This window comes from Mobula birostris, chromosome 2 (genome assembly GCF_030028105.1).
Source record: "Mobula birostris isolate sMobBir1 chromosome 2, sMobBir1.hap1, whole genome shotgun sequence".
NCBI classification, from domain to species: domain Eukaryota; kingdom Metazoa; phylum Chordata; class Chondrichthyes; order Myliobatiformes; family Myliobatidae; genus Mobula; species Mobula birostris.
Genome location: NC_092371.1, coordinates 126,096,901 through 126,115,819, shown reverse-complemented (window position 1 = coordinate 126,115,819; position 18,919 = coordinate 126,096,901). Strand labels below are relative to the sequence as shown.

The 18,919-nt window shown below is 43.9% G+C and overlaps 1 protein-coding gene across 4 annotated transcripts in view; it reads right to left on the bottom strand.

Moving 5' to 3' along the window:
* The window catches only part of kif6 (kinesin family member 6), a 610,920-nt gene that overhangs the window by 13,484 nt on the left and 578,517 nt on the right, over positions 1-18,919 (bottom strand). For 3 of the 4 annotated variants that reach the window (XM_072247507.1, XM_072247530.1, XM_072247516.1), the window contains one exon: positions 3,429-3,515. The exons of the other annotated variant lie outside the window; for it this stretch is intronic. In XM_072247507.1, the coding sequence (XP_072103608.1) occupies positions 3,429-3,515 (87 nt within the window). The remainder of the gene's footprint in view (positions 1-3,428; positions 3,516-18,919) is intronic. 4 annotated transcript variants of the gene reach the window in all.

Sequence of the window (18,919 nt, the reverse complement as noted above, 5' to 3'; positions counted from 1 at the left end):
TGCACAGTTTATTCTCTTTTGTAGATTGGTTGTTTGTCTGTCTTGTCAGATGTGATCTTTTATTAATTCTGTTGGGTTTCTTGTATTTACTGTGAATGGCAGCAAGAAAGTGAATCTTAGGGTTGAATATGGTGACATATATGTACATTGATAATAAATATACTTTCAAATTTGAATGTGAATGCACTGTAGAAGGCATGGTTAGTAAGCTTGCAGATGATACTAAAAGAGGTAGTATTGCAGACACCGAAGAAGGTTATCAAAAATTACAGAGGGATCTTGATTGACAAGATAAGTGGGCCAAGGAGTGGCAAGTGGCTTTCAATGTAGATGTGTGAGGTGTATTTTGAGAAGGGCAAAACTTGGGTCGGACTTATACAGTGAGTAGTTAGGCCCTGGGGAGTATCATGGAACTTAGGAGTACAAGTACACAGTTTGTTTAAAGCAGCTTCATGAGAAGGCAGAGTGGCGAAGAAGTTGTTTGGTACTGACACTCATCAGTCAGGGCAATGAGTATAGGAATCAGAATGCTATGATGCAGTTCTATAACATGTTGGTGACACTGCACTTCAAGTATTGAGTACAGTTTTGGTCACTCTGTAACATGAAAGGCATCACTAAACTGGAAAAAGTGCAGAGAAAATTTACAAGGATGCTGCCAGAACTCAGAAGCCCAAGTTAAACAGAGAGGCTGGGCAGGCTAGGACTATTCCTTGGATTATAAGAGATTGAGGGGTGATCTTATGGAGGTGTATAAAATCATGAAGGTTATAGATACGATGAACATGCATGGTCCCATCCTAGGGAAAGGGAAATAAAAACAAGGAGTGGTGGGTGCCTGCTATACACTACCAGGCTTGGTAGTGGAGGCAATTACAAGAGATGCATTTAAGAGACTTGTGAATGTTCAAAGAATGGAGGGATATGGACATTGTGTAGACAGAATGAATTAGTTTGGTTAAGCATTGAATTACTGGTTGGTTAGTTCAGCACAATATTGTGGGCCAAAGGTCCTGTTCCTGTGCTGTACTGTTCTACTTCTATATTCTATTAGGTTCGATACTGGTCCTTTTCTGGTATCTATAAGACTCAAAAAGCTCTTCTAGATGTATTTTAAAAAGTCTATTCCATCCACAGCTCCAAGAGGACCACAACCTTGTTCTGAATTTGGAGGTTTGCATGCCTCAGTGACCCAGAGAGCTCTGTTGGCTGGAGTCAGAGCTTTGTGCTTTGTGCTTTGGTTTTTGGTCTGGTCACCCATGCCAAACAGGTCCAAGGGTAGAGGCCAGACTAACTGTGGTCCACTGGTCCTCCAGGTTTGGGGGTTCAACTCAGGGCTAACAACCCAATTGTTACCAAAACAGTGATAAAGAATCCTTCTATAAAGACATAGATGGAGGACCGTCATTGCTGCCCTAAACATCAGCATCATAACAGGCAGTAAGAAAGTAATCCCATCCACACCCTTTCATAATTAAGGAGATCACAGTTAATATTAGGAAATTAAAATTCCTTGTTAGTATGGCTTTATTAAGGGGCAAATGTCCAATGTGGCTTATCGTGGTGATATTAATAAACACTAGATTAAAGCAAATGGTAATGGTCCTCAAGGTGATGAACTATATGTGGTCAAAAGTGAGGATAATATATGAGGGGAAGAGGAGTTACAGTTGATGTTCGCATGCTTCTGCTGCTCTGCCAACTCGAGTCATTGGCTGCAAAGGCAGAGGGACAGTCCCACCTACACACAGATCAGCTATGAACACATCAGATGGCAGGGCAGAAGTTAGGGGCCTGCAAGTCTCTTCCTGCTAATGCTTTTTTGGTTTCTTTTGTATATGAGAAGTTACAAAGGGGAACAAGGAAATGGAGAAGAATTTCAAATAAATATTTTCTTTCTTACAGGTGACATGACATAACAGATTGGTGGGGAACTATAAAGAGTGAGAACATCAATATTATTAAAAATAAGATAGTACTGTATATGAACCAATGGAATGACTTTAGAACCTGGTACAGTTCAATTAGGTCAATAAATAAATTAGGATTTACGGCCAATAAATCCTCTAGAAATGATGGTTTACTCCTTAGAGTTCAAAATGTGCTGGCTACTGAGATAATGGCTGTGACCTACCAGAATATCAAGTAACAGCAGAGAGGCAACTTAGTGAATGCTGGGGTAGTTAACCTGTTATCAGTTATTCACATAGGGAAACAAATCTTGTTCAGGCCTAAGAGGTTTTGATGAGGTCTCACCTAGACAGTTGTATGCTGTTTTGAACTTTGAAGTCAGTTCACTATTGTCACCAGACTCTTCTTTGAGATGAGCAGATTATCCCATAATGATTGTAGTTCAGAAGAATGAAAGATGGCCTAACTGAACCATATCAGATTCTAGAGTCACGGTCATAGAATCAGAAAGAGATACAACGTGCAAACAAGCCCTTTGACCCACTGAGTCCATACCAACCATCAAACACCTATTTATAGAAATCCTGTTTTATTTTCCACAGTCCCATCAATTCTCTGCATGTTCTACCACTCAACTACACACAAGATTCAAGACTGATTAATGTCATTTCCAGTACTTAGATATAAAGGAGAACAAAATAATTGTTATTCCGGACTTGATGCAGCACATTAGAAACACAATAAGATAAATAAAACAAACACTAAATATAATTACATAACATAGTTTATATGCATAGCTTGACTGTATGTATATAAGTGATGCTAGGTACAGGAGTATCTGTACCCAAGGATATTCTGACAGGAAATGATAAAGTACTGGTGGTGGGGGTGAAGGAGTGGGTTAGTGGGTGGAAGTGTTGATCAGCCTTACTGCTTGGGGAATGTAACTGTTTTTGAGTCAGGTGGTCCTGGCAAGGATGCTATGTAGCCTCCTCCCTGATGGGGTTGGGACAAACAGTCCATCAGCAGGGTGGGTGGGATCATTCATGATATTGCTGGCCTTTTTCCAGCAACGTTCTGTGTATATGTTCCTGATGGCAGATAGGCTGGTGCCAGTGATGATTTGGGCAGTATTGATTACCCGTTGCAGAGCATTCTTGTCTGCCGCAGTGCAGTTTCTGTACTATGTAGTGATGCAGCATGTTAGGATACTCTCCACTGTGCATCTATAGAAGGTCCTGAGTATTGGTGTGCATTGTCCATTAGTAGATACTTCATGTGCTCCAGTTTCCTCCCACAGTTGAAAGACCCACGTACTAAAGACAGTTTAAAGAGTTGATTGATTGGTCATTGTAAATTGTCCTGTGATTCGGTTAGGGTTAATCGGGTTTGTCAGGTGTTGCTGGAGTGGCATGGCTCGAAGGGCAGGAAAGGCCCAATATGCACTGTATCGCTAAATAAAAATCCTGAGCTTGCTTGACCAGATGTTGACCCTGGAGAACAGATGAAGGACTCACCTGGCCTCAGATGAAGAGGTTTTGAGGGTCCTGGCACTGTTTTGTGCAGTGGAATCTGCACTCATATAACCACTTGTTTCAATGCAGCTGCAAATTGGACGAAAAAGCCACAAAAACAATTAGTGTCCAGAGGTTGCGAACTGCACCCATCTCCCAAGTAAGCAGTGCTAGTAAGAAAGCTAGTCAGACCTCATCATACAAAGCAATACAAGCAGCAACCTGAGATGATTTAGGTGCATTTCCCCAGGGATGAGAGTACAAGGAGACAGTCCACCACTGGGGACACAAGGGAATGTAGATGATGGAATCTCAACCAACAAGTAATCTACTGCAAGAACTCAGCGGGTTGAACAGCATCTGTGGGGGTTAAAGGAATTATCAGTGTTTTGGCATGATGCAGGGTTTCAACATAATAACTGCTGAAACCCTGCATCAGGTCACCAGTCTACCAGTGATAAGCTAAGACTTGGTTGCAAGAGGGGAAGAACCAACAACTCAGTGGTCCGGGATTCCATTGTTTTATACAAGATATAACAGGAGGGATTGAAGGGAGAGGGGTGACAATACTGGTCAGGGAAGATGTCACAGCAGAGCTCAGACAGGACAGATTGGAGAGCTCATCTACTAAGGCTATATGGGTGGAACTGAGAAATAAGAAAGGGATGTCTACATTAATGGAATTATATTACAGACCACCCAATAGTCAGCTTGAACTAGAGAATAAAATTTGTAGAGAGATTGCAGACTGTTGCGAGAAGCACAAGGCAGTTTTAGTAGGTGATTTTAACTTTCCACATATTGACTGGGATTCCCATACTGTAAAAGGGCTGGATGGGTTAGAGTTTAACAAATGTGTTCAGGAAAGTTTCCTTAATTAATACATAGAAGTCCTAACTAGAGAGAGTGTGATACTAAATCTCCCATTAAGGAATGAGACAGGGAAGGTGACAAAAGTTTGTGTCGGGGAACACTCTGCATCTAGTGATCATGATGCCATTAATTTGCATATAATTATCGAGAAGGATAGGTCTGGGCCTTGGGTTGAGTTTCTAAATTGGAGTTTTTTGATGGGGATTTTGCCAATTTTGATGGGTATCAGAAATGATCTGACAAGTGTGGATAGGGCCAGCTTGTTTGCTGGCACAGGTGTACTTGGTAAGTGGTAGGCCTTCAAAAGTGAAATTATGAGAGTACAGAGTATGTATGTTCCTAACAGAATAAAAATAAAAGGTACTAGGTTTCAGGAACCTAGATTTTTAAGAGATATTGAGGCCTTGGTTAAGAAGAACAAGAAGGCTCATTGCTGGTATAGGCAGGAAGGAACAACTGAGGTACTTGATATGCAAGAGAACACTTCAGAAGGAAATCAAGAGGGTTAAAATTAGTCATGAGATTTTCTAGCAAACAAGGTGAAGGACCGAGGGCTTCTACAAATATATTAAGAATAGCAAGGAACAAAATTGTTCCTCTTGAAGATCAGAATAGTCATCTGTGCATGGAGCCAAAAAAGATCGGGGAGATATTTTGCATCTGAATTTATTTGGAGGACAGACAGAGTCTACAGAAGTGAGGCAAAACAGCAGTGAAGTCATGGATGGATCATATACAGAATACAGAGGAAGATGTGTTTGCTGTCTTGAGGCAAATTACATAGAAACATAGAAAACCTACAGCACAATACAGGCCCTTCGGCCCACAAAGTTGTGCCGAACATGTCCCGACCTTAGAAATTACTAGGCTTACCATAGCCTTCTATTTTTCTAAGCTCTATGTACCTATCCAAAAGTCTCTTAAAAGACCCTATCGTATCCGCCTCCACCATCGTTGCCGGCAGCCCATTTCCATGCACTCACCACTCTCTGCGTAATAAACTTACCCCTGACATCTCCTCTGGACCTACTCCCCAGCACCTAAAACCTGTGTCCTCTTGTGGCAACCATTTCAGCCCTGAGAAAAAGCCTCTGACGATCCACACGATCAATACCATCATTTTATACACCTCTACAGGTCACCTCTCATCCTCTGTCGCACCAAAGAGAAAAAGCCGAGTCCACTCAAACTGCTTTCGTAAGGCATGCTTCCCCACTCCAGGCAACATCCTTGCAAATCTCCTCTGCATCCTTTCTATGGTTTCCACGTCCTTCCTGTAGTGAGGTAACCAGAACTGACCACAGTACTCCAAGTGGGGTCTGACCAGGGTCCTATGTAGCTGCGACATTACCTCTTGGCTCTTAAACTCAATCCCACGATTGATGAAGGCCAATGCACCGTATGCTTTCTTAACCACAGAGTCAACCTGCGCGGCTGCTTTGAGTGTCCTATGGACTCGGACCCCGAGATCCCTCTGATCCTCCACAAAGCCAAGAGTCTTACTATTAATATTATATTCTGTGACCATATTTGACCTACCAAAATGAATCACTTCATACTTACCTGGGCTGAACGCCATCTGCCAATTCTCAGCCCAGTTTTGCATCCTATCAATGTCCTGCTGTAACCTCTGACAGCCCTCCACACTATTCACAACGCCTCCAACCTTTGTGTCATCAGTAAACTTACTAACCCATCCCTCCACTTCCTCATCCAGGTCATTTATAAAAATCATGAAGGGTCCCTGAATAGATCCCTGAGGCACACCACTGGTCACCGAACTCCATGCAGAATATGACCCATCTACACTCACTCTTTGCCTTCTGTGGGCAAGCCAGGGGTATAGGGGGCTCTGGATAGAGGTAGTACTTTTGATGTCCATCATGTTGCTCCCTACATATTGTGTCAAGAAACCTTCCTGAACATACCCAACAACAACCCATCTAAACCACTTGCTCTAGGGAGATGCCAATCGATATTTGGGAAATTAAAATCTCCCATCACGACAACTCTGTTATTATAACACCTTTCCAGGATCTGTTTCCCTATCTCCTCCTCGATATCTCTGTTCCTATTGGGCGGCCTATAAAAAACACCCAGTAAATTATTGACCCCTTCCTGTTTCTAACTTCCACCCACAGAGACTCCGTAGACAATCCCTCCATGTCGTCCAACTTTTCTGCAGCCGTGACACTATCTCTGTTCAACAGTGCCACACCCCCACCTCTTTTGCCTCCCTCCCTGTCCGTTCTGAAACATCTAAAACCTGGCACTTAAAGTAACCATTCCTGTTCCTGAGCCATCCAGGTCTCTGTAACGGCCACCACATCATAGCTCCAAGTACTGATCCATGTTCTAAGCTCATCTGCTTTGTTCCCAATACACCTTGCATTAAAATAGATACATCTCAAACAGTGATAGAGCGCGTCCCTTCTCTATCACCTGCCTATCCTCTCTCACAAACTGTCTCCAAGCTTTCTCTATTTGTGAGCCAACCACCTCTTCCCCAGTCTTTCCAGTTCGGTTCGAACCCCTCAACAATTCTAGATTAAACTCTCCACAGTAGCCTTAGCAAACCTCCCCGCCAGGATATTGGTCCCCCTGGGATTCAAGTGCAACCTGTCCTTTTTGCACAGGTCACACCTGCCCCAAAAGAGGTCCCAATGATCCAGTAATCTGAATCCCTGCCCCCTGCTCTAATCCCTCAGCCACGTATTTATCCTCCACCTCATTCTATTCCTATACTCACTGTCACGTGGCACAGGCAGTAATCCCAAGATTACTACCTGTGCGGTCCTGCTTCTTAACTTCCTTCCTAACTCCCTGTAGTCTATTTTCAGGACCTCTTCCCTTTTCCTATCTATGTCATTGGTACCAATATGTACCATGACCTCTGGCTGTTCTCCCTCCCACTGCAGGATATCGTGGACACGATCTGAAACATCCTGGATCCTGGCACCTGGGAGGTAAACTACCATCTGAGTTTCTTTCCTACATCCACAGAATCACCTGTCTGACCCTCTAACTATAGAGACCCCTATCATAGAAACCATAGAAACTACAGCACAGAAACAGGCCTTTTGGCCCTTCTTGGCTGTGCCGAACCATTTTCTGCCTAGTCCCACTGATCTGTACACGGACCATATCCCTCCATACACCTCCCATCCATGTATCTGTCCAACTTATTTTTAAATGTTAAAAAAGAACCCACACTTACCACCTCGTCTGGTAGCTCATTCTATACTCCCACCACTCTCTGTGTGAAGAAGCCCCCCCTAATGTTCCCTTTAAACTTTTCCCCCCTCACCCTTAACCCATGTCCTCTGGTTTTTTTTCTCCCCTTGCCTCAGTGGAAAAAGCCTGCTTGCATTCACTCTATCTATACCCATCATAATTTTATATACCTCTATCAAATCTCCCCTCATTCTTCTACACTCCAGGGAATGAAGTCCCAACCTATTCAACCTTTCTCTGTAACTGAGTTTCTCAAGTCCCGGCAACAACCTTGTAAACCTTCTCTGCACTCTTTCAACCTTATTTATATCCTTCCTGTAATTTGGTGACCAAAACTGAACACAATACTCCAGATTCGGCCTCACCAATGCCTTATACAACCTCATCATAACATTCCAGCTCTTATACTCAATACCTTGATTAATAAAGGCCAATGTACCAAAAGCTCTCTTTACGACCCTATCTACCTGTGACGCCACTTTTAGGGAATTTTGTATCTGTATTCCCAGATCCCTCTGCTCCACTGCACTCCTCAGTGCCTTACCATTAACCCTGTATGTTCTACCTTGGTTTGTCCTTCCAACATGCAATACTTCACACTTGTCAGTATTAAACTCCATCTGCCATTTTTCAGCCCATTTTTCCAGCTGGTCCAAGTCCCTCTGCAGGCTCTGAAAACCTTCCTTGCTGTCTACTCAACCTCCAATCTTTGTATCATCAGCAAATTTGCTGATCCAATTTACCACATTATCATCCAGATCATTGATATAGATGACAAATAACAATGGACCCAGCACTGATCCCTGTGGCACACCACTAGTCACAGGCCTCCACTCGGAGAAGCAATTCTCTACCACCACTCTTTAGCTTCTTCCATTGAGCCAAAGTCTGATCCAATTTACCACCTCTCCATGTATACGTAGCGACTGAATTTTCCTAACTAACCTCCAATGCGGGACCTTGTCAAAGGCCTTACTGAAGTCCATGTAGACAATATCCACTGCCTTCCCTTCATCCACTTTCCTGGTAACCTCCTCGAAAAACTCCAATAGATTGGTCAAACATGACCTGCCACGCACAAAGCCATGTTGACTCTCCCTAATAAGTCCCTGTCTATCCAAATACTTGTAGATTCTGTCTCTTAGTACTCCCTCCAATAACTTACCTACTACTGACGTGAAACTTATTGGCCTCTAATTTCCCGGATTACTTTTCGATCTTTTTTTAAACAACGGAACAACATGAGCCACTTTCCAATCCTCCGGCACCTCACTTGTAGACAGTGACATTTTAAATATTTCTGCCAGGGCCCCTGCAATTTCAACACCAGTCTCCTTTAAGGTCCGAGGGAACACCCTGTCAGGTCCCAGGGATTTATCCACTTTAATTTTCCTCAAGACATCAAGGACCTCCTCCTTTTCGATCTGTACAGTTTCCATGATCTCACTACTTGTTTCCCCTAATTCCATAGACTTCACGCCAGTTTCCTTAGTAAATACAGACGCAAAAAATCTATTTAAGATCTCCCCCATTTCGTTTGGTTCCACACATAGGCGACCACTCTGATCTTCAAGAGTACCAATTTTATCCCTTACAATCCTTTTGCTCTTAATATACCTGTAAAAGCTCTTTGGATTATCCTTCACTTTGACTGCCAAGGCAACCTCATGTCTTTTTTTAGCACTCCTGATTTCTTTCTTAAGTATTTTCTTGCACTTCTTATACTCCTCAAGCATCTTATTTACTCCCTGCTTCCTATACATGTCATACAACTCCCTCTTCTTCTTTATCAGAGTTGCAATATCCCTTGAGAACCAAGGTTCCTTATTCCTATTCACTTTGCCTTTAATCCTGACTGGAACATACAAATTCTGCACTCTCAAGATTTCTCCTTTGAAGGCTTCCCACCTACCGATCACATCCTTGCCAGAGAACAACCTATCCCAATCCACGCTTTTTAGATCCTTTCTCATTTCTTCAAATTTGGCCTTCTTCCAGTTAAGGACCTCAACCCTAGGACCAGATCTGTCCCACTGCCTTCCTCTTCCTTTCCCTACCCTTCTGAGCAACAGGGACAGACTCTGTGCCAGAGGCACGGCCACTGTTGCTTCCCCCAGGTAGGCTGTCCCCCTGCCCCCCAACAGTACTCAAACAGGAGTACTTATTGTCAAGGGGTACAGCCACAGGGGTATCCTCTTGTACCTGGCTCTTCCCCTTCCCTCTCCTGACTGTTACCCACTTGTCTGTCTCCTGTGGCCCCGGTGTGACCACCTGCCTATAACTCCTCTCTATCACCTCCTCACTCTCCCTGACCAGATGAAAGTCATCGAGCTGCAACTCCAGTCCCCTAACATGGTCCCTTCGGAGCTGCAGCTCAACACACCGGGTGCAGATATGGCTGTCTGGGAGGCTGGGAGATTCCAGGACTTCCCACATCTGTTACCGAGCACAGAAAACCGGCCTCACACACCTATTTCCTTTCCACAATTAACACAGGTAAAACTACCTCGTCTCGTTACCGCCTAAGCCTCTCACTCCCCTGCCTGCTCCGAATGCTGGCTGAACTGCCAGGGACTGACAAGGTAGTCCCTTAGACCTTCTGGGAGGTTTTTGCAGAAATTGCAGGAGCCCTAGTAGAGATATTTATAATGCCCTTAGCAACAGGTGAGGTGCCAGAGGATTGGAAGATAACTAATGTTCTGTTGTTTGAGAAGGGCTCTAAGAATAAACCAGGAAATTATAGGCTGCAGAGCCTAATATCAGTAGTGTTTAAGTTACTGGACGGTATTCTAAAGAATTGGACAACTAAGTTTTCGGAAATACAGGGACTGATTAGGGATTACCAACATGGCTTTATGTGTGGTATCACATTTCTAACCGAGCATATAGAGCTTTTTGAGGAAATTACCAGGGAGGTTGATGAAGGCAAAGAACTGTCTACATGGACTTTAGCATGGGAGGTTGGTCAAGAAGGTTCAGTGGCTTGCCATTCGGGATGAGACAGTAAATTGGATGAAACATTGGCTTCACAGGAGAACCTAGGGTGTGGTAGTAGATGGCTGCCACTTTGACTGGAGGCCAATGACTGGTAGTGTGCCGCAGGGCTTGGTGCTGGGTCCATTGTTTTTTTGTCATCTATACCAATGATCTGGATGGTAATGTAGTAAACTGGATCAGCAACTTTGTGGATGACTCCAAGATAGAGGATGTAGTTGACTGCAAGGAACACCATCTAAGCTTGCAGCAGGACTAACTGGAAAAATGGGCTGAAAAATTGCAGACCAAGAATATGTAGACAAATGTGAGGTATTGCACTTTGGCGGGGGGGTGGGGGTGCAAACCAGGGTAGAACTTACACTGTGGGCAGTCGAGTGCCAAGGAGTGCAGAAGAACAGAGGGTTCTGGGAATACAAGTCCATGATTCCTTGAACATGGCATCACAGGTAGATACAGTTGTAAAGAGAGCATTTGGCACACTGGTTTTCATAAATTAAACTAATGAGTATGGTACAGTATCCCACTCTTTTTATTCCAGCATCTTCCCCTTTCCTTTCCAGTCCTGAAGAAGGGTCTTGGCCCAAAATAGAACATAGAACATAGAATAGTACAGCACAGTACAGGCCCTTCGGCCCACAGTGTTGTGCCAACCCTCAAACCCTGCCTCCCATATAAGCCCCCACCTTAAATTCCTCCATATACCTGTCTAGTAGTCTCTTATACTTCACTAGTGTATCGGCCTCCACCACTGACTCAGGCAGCGCATTCCACTCACCAACCACTCATTGAGTAAAAAACCTTCCTCTAATATCCCCCTTGAACTTCCCACCCTTTACCTTAAAGCCATGTCCTCTTGTATTGAGCAGTGGTGCCCTGGGGAAGAGGCGCTGGCTATCCACTCTATCTATTCCTTTTATTATCTTGTACACCTGTATCATGTCTCCTCTCATCCTCCTTCTCTCCAAAGAGTAAAGCCCTAGCTCCCTTAATCTCTGATCATAATGCATACTCTCTAAACCAGGCAGCATCCTGGTAAATCTCCTCTGTACCCTTTCCAATGCTTCCACATCCTTCCCGTAGTGAGGCGACCAGAACTGGACACAGTACTCCAAGTGTGGCCTAACCAGAGTTTTATAGAGCTGCATCATTACATCGCGACTCTTAAGCTCTATCCCTCGACTTATGAAAGCTAACACCCCATAATCTTTCTTAACTACCCTATCCAGCTGTGAGGAAACTTCCAGGGATCTGTGAACATGTACCCCCAGATCCCTCTGCTCCTCCACACTACCAAGTATCCTGCCATTTACTTTGTACTTTGCCTTGGAGTTTGTCCTTCCAAAGTGTACCACCTCACACTTCTCCGGGTTGAACTCCATCTGCCACTTCTCAGCCCACTTCTGCATCCTATCAATGTTTCTCTGCAATCTTTGACAATCCTCTACGCTGTCTACACACCACCAACCTTTGTGTCGTCTGCAAACTTGCCAACCCACCCTTCTACCCCAACATCCAGGTGGTTAATAAAAATCACGAAAAGTAGAGGTCCCAGAACAGATCCTTGTGGGACACCACTAGTCACAATCCTCCAATCTGAATGTACTCTCTCCACCACGACCCTCTGCTTTCTGCAGGCAAGCCAATTCTGAATCCACCTGGCCAAACTTCCTTGGATCCCATGCCTTCTGACTTTCTGAATAAGCCTACCCTGTCGAACCTTGTCAAATGCCTTACTAAAATCCATATAGATCACATCCACTGCAATACCCTCATCTATATGCCTGGTCACCTCCTCAAAGAACTCTATCAGGCTTGTTAGACACGATCTGCCCTTCACAAAGCCATGCTGACTGTCCCTGATCAGACCATGATTCTCTAAATGCCCAGAGATCCTATCTCTAAGAATCTTTTCCAACAGCTTTCCCACCACAGATGTAAGGCTTGCTGGCCTATACTTACCCGGACTATCTCTACTACCTTTTTTGAACAAGGGGACAACATTCGCCTCCCTCCAATCCTCCGGTACCATTCCCGTGGACAACGAGGACATAAAGATCCTAGCCAGAGGCTCAGCAATCTCTTCCCTTGCCTCGTGGAGCAGCCTGGGGAACATTCCGTCAGGCCTCGGGGACTTATCCGTCCTAATGTATTTTAACAACTCCAACACCTCCTCTCCCTTAATATCGACATGCTCCAGAACATCAACCTCACTCATATTGTCCTCACCATCATCAAGTTCCCTCTCATTGGTGAATACCGAAGAGAAATATTCATTGAGAACCTCGTTCACTTCCACAGCCTCCAGGCACATCTTCCCACCTTTATCTCTAATCGGTCCTACCTTCACTCCTGTCATCCTTTTGTTCTTCACATAATTGAAGAATGCCTTGGTGTTTTCCTTTACCTTACTCACCAAGGCCTTCTCATGCCCCCTTCTTGCTCTCCTCAGCCCCTTCTTAAGCTCCTTTCTTGCTTCCCTATATTCCTCAATAGACCCATCTGATCCTTGCTTCCTAAACCTTATGTATGCTGCCTTCTTCCACCTGACTAGATTTTCCACCTCACTCGTCACCCATGGTTCCTTCACCCTACCATTCTTTATCTTCCTCACCGGGACGAATTTATCCCTAACATCCTGCAAGAGACCTCCAAACATCGACCACATGTCCATAGTACATTTCCCTGCAAAAACACCATCCTAATTCACACCTGCAAGTTCTAGCCTTATAGCCTCATAATTTGCCCTTCCCCAATTAAAATTTTTCCTGTCCTCTCTGATTCCATCCTTTTCCATGATAATGCTAAAGGCCAGGGAGCGGTGGTCACTGTCTCCCAGATGCTCACCCACTGAGAGATCTGTGACCTGACCCGGTTCATTACCTAGTACTAGATCTAGTATGGCATTCCCCTTAGTCGGCCTGTCCACATACAGTGACAGGAATCCGTCCTGGACACACTTAACAAACTCTGCCCCATCTAAACCCTTGGAACTAATCAGGTGCCAATCAATATTAGGGAAGTTAAAGTCACCCATGAAAACAGCCCTGTTATTTTTGCACCTTTCCAAAATCTGTCTCCCAATCTGCTCCTCTGTATCTCTGCTGCTACCAGGGGACCTCTAGAATACCCCCAATAGAGTAACTGCTCCCTTCTTGTTCCTGACTTCCACCCATACTGACTCAGAAGAGGATCCTGCTATATTACCCACCCTTTCTGTAGCTGTAATAGTATCTCTGACCAGTAATGCCACCCCTCCTCCCCTTTTTCTGCCCTCGCTATCCCTTTTAAAGCACTGAAATCCGGGAATATTGAGAATCCATTCCTGCCCTGGTGCCAGCCAAGTCTCTGTAATGGCCACTACATCATAATTCCATGTATGTATCCAAACTCTCAGTTCATCACCTTTGTTCCTGATGCCTCTTGCATTGAGGTACACACACTTCAGCCCTTCTACCTTACTGTCTTTACACCGTTTATTCTGCTTCTCTTTCCTCAAAGCTTCTCAATATGTTAGATCTGTCTTTACTCCATGCACTTCTCTCATTGCTCTATCGCTCTGGGTCCCATCCCCCTTGCAAATTAGTTTAGCCCTCCCGAACCATGCTGGCAAACCTACCTGCAATGATATTGCTCCCCCTTGAGTTCAGGTGCAACCCATCCAATCTGTACAGGTCCCACCTTCTCCAGAAGAGATCCCAATGATCCAAAAATCTAAAACCCTGCTCCCCGCACCAACTCCTCAGCCACGCATTCAACTGCCATCTCCTTCAATTCTTACCATCACTGTCACGTAGCACTGGCAGCAATCCTGAGAACGCCACCCTTGAGGTCCTATTCTTCAACCTTCTGCCTAGTTCCCAAACTCACACTTCAGGACCTCATCCCTCTTCCTGCCCATGTCGTTGGTCCCAACATGTATTACGACTTCTGGTTGCTTTCCCTCTCATACCAGGATGTTGTGCACCCGGTCAGAGACATCCCGAACCCTGGCACCCGGGAAGCAACAAACCATGCGGGTGTCCTTCTCACATCCACAAAATCTCCTGTCTGCTCCCCTGACTAAAGAGTCTCCAATGACGACAGTTCTCCCCTTCTCCGCCCCACCCTTCTGCACCACAGGGTCAGACTCAGCGCCGGAGGCCCTGCCACTGTGGCTCACACCTGGTCGGTCATCCCCGCCAACAGTGTCCAGGACGGTAAACTTATTATTCAGGGGAATGGCTACAGGAGTGCTCTGCACCACCTGTCTGCTCACCTTCGCTTTCCCCGCTCTGACTGTCACCCAACGACCTGCTTCCGACAGCCTAGGTGTGACTACCTCCCTGTAGCTCTCATCTACGACTGCCTCATTCTCCCTTATGAGTTGAAGGTCATCCAGCTGCTGCTCCAGATTCCTTACACGGTCTTCCAGATTGCCCAGCCGTATGCACTTCTGGCAGTTATGACTCTGCGGGAGAGGGGAGTTCCCCCAAGACTGCTACATCTCACATGAGAGGCACATCACCGTCTCAGGAGGCATTGTAACGACTAACTGCGAGCAAGCTTGTCCTCCGCTTCTTCTCATCGAAGCCTCTCGAGTCAAAACCTCAAAGCTCCACTCCTTTACTGGCCCACTCACTCACTGGATGCTTTCCCAAATGTCAACTGTTCACTCATTTCCATGGATGCTGCCCGACTTGCTGGGGTTCCTCCAGCACTTTTTATGTGTTGCTATTCAGTACTAAATTGGAATGTTATTTTGAAGTTGTATAAGCCATTTGTGAGGCCTAATTTGGAGTACTGTTTCCAGTTCTGGTCACTTACCGACAGGAAAGATATCAGTAAAATTGAAGAGTGCAGAGAAAATTTATAAAGATGTTGCCAGGACTTGAGGACATGAGTTATAGGGAAAGGTTGAATAGGTTAGGACTTTATTCACTAGAGTGTAGGAGACTGAGAGAAGATTTGTTGGAGGAATTCCAAATTATGAGGATCATAGATAGGGTAAATACAAGTAGGCTTTTTTCACGGAGATTGGCTGAATCTAGAACCAGAGGTCATAGCTTAAAGGTGAAAGATGAAATGTTTAAGGAGAACATGAGGGGGAACTTCTTCATTCAGAGGGTGGTGAGAATGTGGAATGAGTGGTGGATGCGGGTTCAATTTCAACATTTAAGAGAAACTTGGATAGGTACATGGAGGACTATGGTATGGATATGGGCCGATGGGACTAGATATACTAAAGGTTTGACACAGTCTAGATGGTCCAAAGGGCTTGTTTCTGTGCTGCAATACTCTATGATTCTATAGAAGATGGGGTTGAGAGGCACTTTCTCCAATACCTGTTCCAAATATGCATCATCACATCCATCCCATGTGCATTCCAGCCCTTTAGTTGTAGTTTAACTTGGTCAATTTTCATTGATACAGGAAGTGGAAGGGTGTGTAACAAAATCAGGTATAAAGTTTGTGCACTGCTTCTCATTGACTTTAGAGCTCATAGACAAAGTCAAAGTAAATTTATTATTAAATTTTGTATATGTCACCATGGGTTTCTGGAGCTCTGAGGCAAGGTCACATTTCTTCACGCCTTCAGCCACAATGGGATTGTTAAGGAATTGTGCCTAATTTTCTTTTTGAACTGTAGGTCCCCGATGGATTCAAAAGAATGGCATGGTAACAGATATTGCCTACTAATGCTGCTCCAGTGATGTTTCTGCACACAACTGTTTCTTTTTAATCACACACTTTTATGTCCTGATGAGAGCCCATTGGACAGTTTTTGTTAGCCCACAGGAAAGGAAATAAACAAAACTAACTATCTGAAGAGGGGCACCTGTGGCTCCTTTAAAACAATGGTGCACAGTCAATTGACTGCATTGGAGCCAGTGGACATTGGAGATTGGATCTTGGTAAAGCAGCCAACATAATCAAAGGGCTCTCCCACCCTGAACATTCTCTCTCCCCCCCCCCTCCTATTGGGCAGAAGATAATAAAGACTGAAAGCACATACCAGCAGGCTCAAGGACAGCTTCTATCCCACTGTTACAGTTTAATACTACTGAATGGTACCTTTGTGTGATAAAATGGCATTTTGACCTCAGAATCTCCCTCGTCATGGCCTTGCACCTTAATGTCTACCTGCAATGCATTTTCTCTGTAACTGTAATACACTATTCTGTATTCTGTTATTGTTTTTTTCCTTTATAGTACCTTAATACTGTATACTGATGCGATGAAATGATTTGTCTGGATATCATGCAAAACAAAGTTTCTCATTGTATCTCAATACATATGACAATAATAAACTAACAACCAATTACCTCAGTTGCCTGGAATGATCCATTACGATAATTATTAAGCTATAATGTTAATTGCATTAATATGGCTTGGACTGCTGGTAGAATCTGTGGTTAGCATAATTGCTATTTGGCAATTGGTTTATTATTGTCACGTGTGCCAAAATACAGTTAAAAGTTTTTGTTTGCATGCCAGCTAAACAGATCACTCCACACATGTTCACTGAGGTAGTACAAAAGGAACAGAAAGCAGAAGGCAAAATATGATGTTGCATTTAAAGATGAATATCTTCATCCAATGAAGGAGGAGGAGATTCAATGCCTAGGGTGGGAGAGGACCCCTGTTAATATTGGTTGCTTTCCTGAGCTAGTGGGAAGTGTAGACTGAGTCAGTGGAGAGGGGTCTTGTTTTTGTGATGGATTGAGGTGTGTCTACAACTCTCTGCAGCTCCCTGTGCAATATTTTAAGCAGTGTGCAACCTCTAGATTCACAGACATGGGCATTTACAGATGGGTAATGACAGTAGCATTCCAAAATTTGAGCCAGTTACCTGTTGTACTCTCCCAGCTCTGTATTGTGATCATTGCACCATTGTGACAGCATTGTACCAAGGGAGAAATAATTGGGACACATTTGCGATAAAAATAATGTGAAGAAAGAGGCAATGCATGCCCAAATGGAGACACAAGTGATTGCAGATGCTGGAATCTGAAGCTACACAAAATGCTTTGGAGGATCTCTGCAATGGACAATCGTCTATTTATACAGGTCACCTCCCCTCTTTGCAATCGAGATGAAGGGTCTCAACTGTAACATCAACTGTCTATATAGATGTTGTCGGATCCACTGAATTCCTCCAGCACTTTCTTGAGTAACATCTACCCTAAGGTACTTACATATAGCACCTCTATGCCACCTGAAATCCCTTCATATTTTGAACTTGTTCATTAAGGTATTAAATAACACAACTTGCCCTAAAACTGGCAGGGATTACCTCTGTTTTCACTTGTGAGGCCAATTATTATTCTCTGAGCCTCTCTCGTATCCCTCTCCAGATCCTTTAAAAGGCACAGACAGTAATATTCTCATCTGGCTCCAAGTCTGTTCTGCATGAATGCCATTATCCTTTTCACACATCTAGGTAAATAACCAGATACACAGATGGATGCTTGAATAAATAGATAATGCTCCCATGCAGATGACCACTGGGAGTGTGTAAGTGGGAATGCAGCCTTCAGTAAATGCATAATTGCTCATCTCACTAAGGATTAGAGTGATGTATAGTAAAGGCTGGTTATGTGAAATAGATATTAAGCAGGGAATTATACTGTATGTATTTCAAAAGTAGTTAACAGACCAATGATTAGAAACAGAATCAGAATGAAGTTTTTTTTTGATTATTATTGATATACTGTTCAGCCTGGTTGATAGTTTAACTCTTATTCTACATATAGATATGTTGTCTTGATTATTTTGATGTATTTTTCTCTGTTGCTGATTTTCAATAATAATTAATACAAAGATTTAAAAAAGAAAAAGAATGAAGTTTATTATCACTGACTTGTATATTGAAATTTGTTATTTTGTGACAGCAGTACAGTGCAAGACTTAACAATTTGTCACAGGCACAAGGTCCTTACTACCTACTTCTAACCAGTGACCTCAAGTGCACTGTGGATTCTAACCAGCTGGAAGCACAGCAGACATGATCTTCACTGTCCAGGGGGAATACATGAAGGAAGGGACTGTGCAATGTGGTTCATGTATTAGAGAAACAGTGTGGCACGGCTAGTAAAGTCATGGCCTTAACAGGGCCAAGCAGCTAAATCCAATCCTGACCTTGGGAGCTGACTGCGTCGAGTTGACACATTCTTTCTGTGACCATGTAGGTTTTCATGCACATCCCTGAGATCTGCGGGTTAGTAGGTTAATGGGCACTGTAAACAGCCCCTATTATGTAGGTAAATGGTGGAATCAGGGGCTCTTGATGAGAAGGTGGAGAGAATAACAAAAATGCGATTAAAGTAGGTTTAGTATAAATGAGAGGTTGATGGTTGGTGTGGATGGTGGCCCAAGGTACCTGTTACATGCTGTATCATTTTATGCTTTGT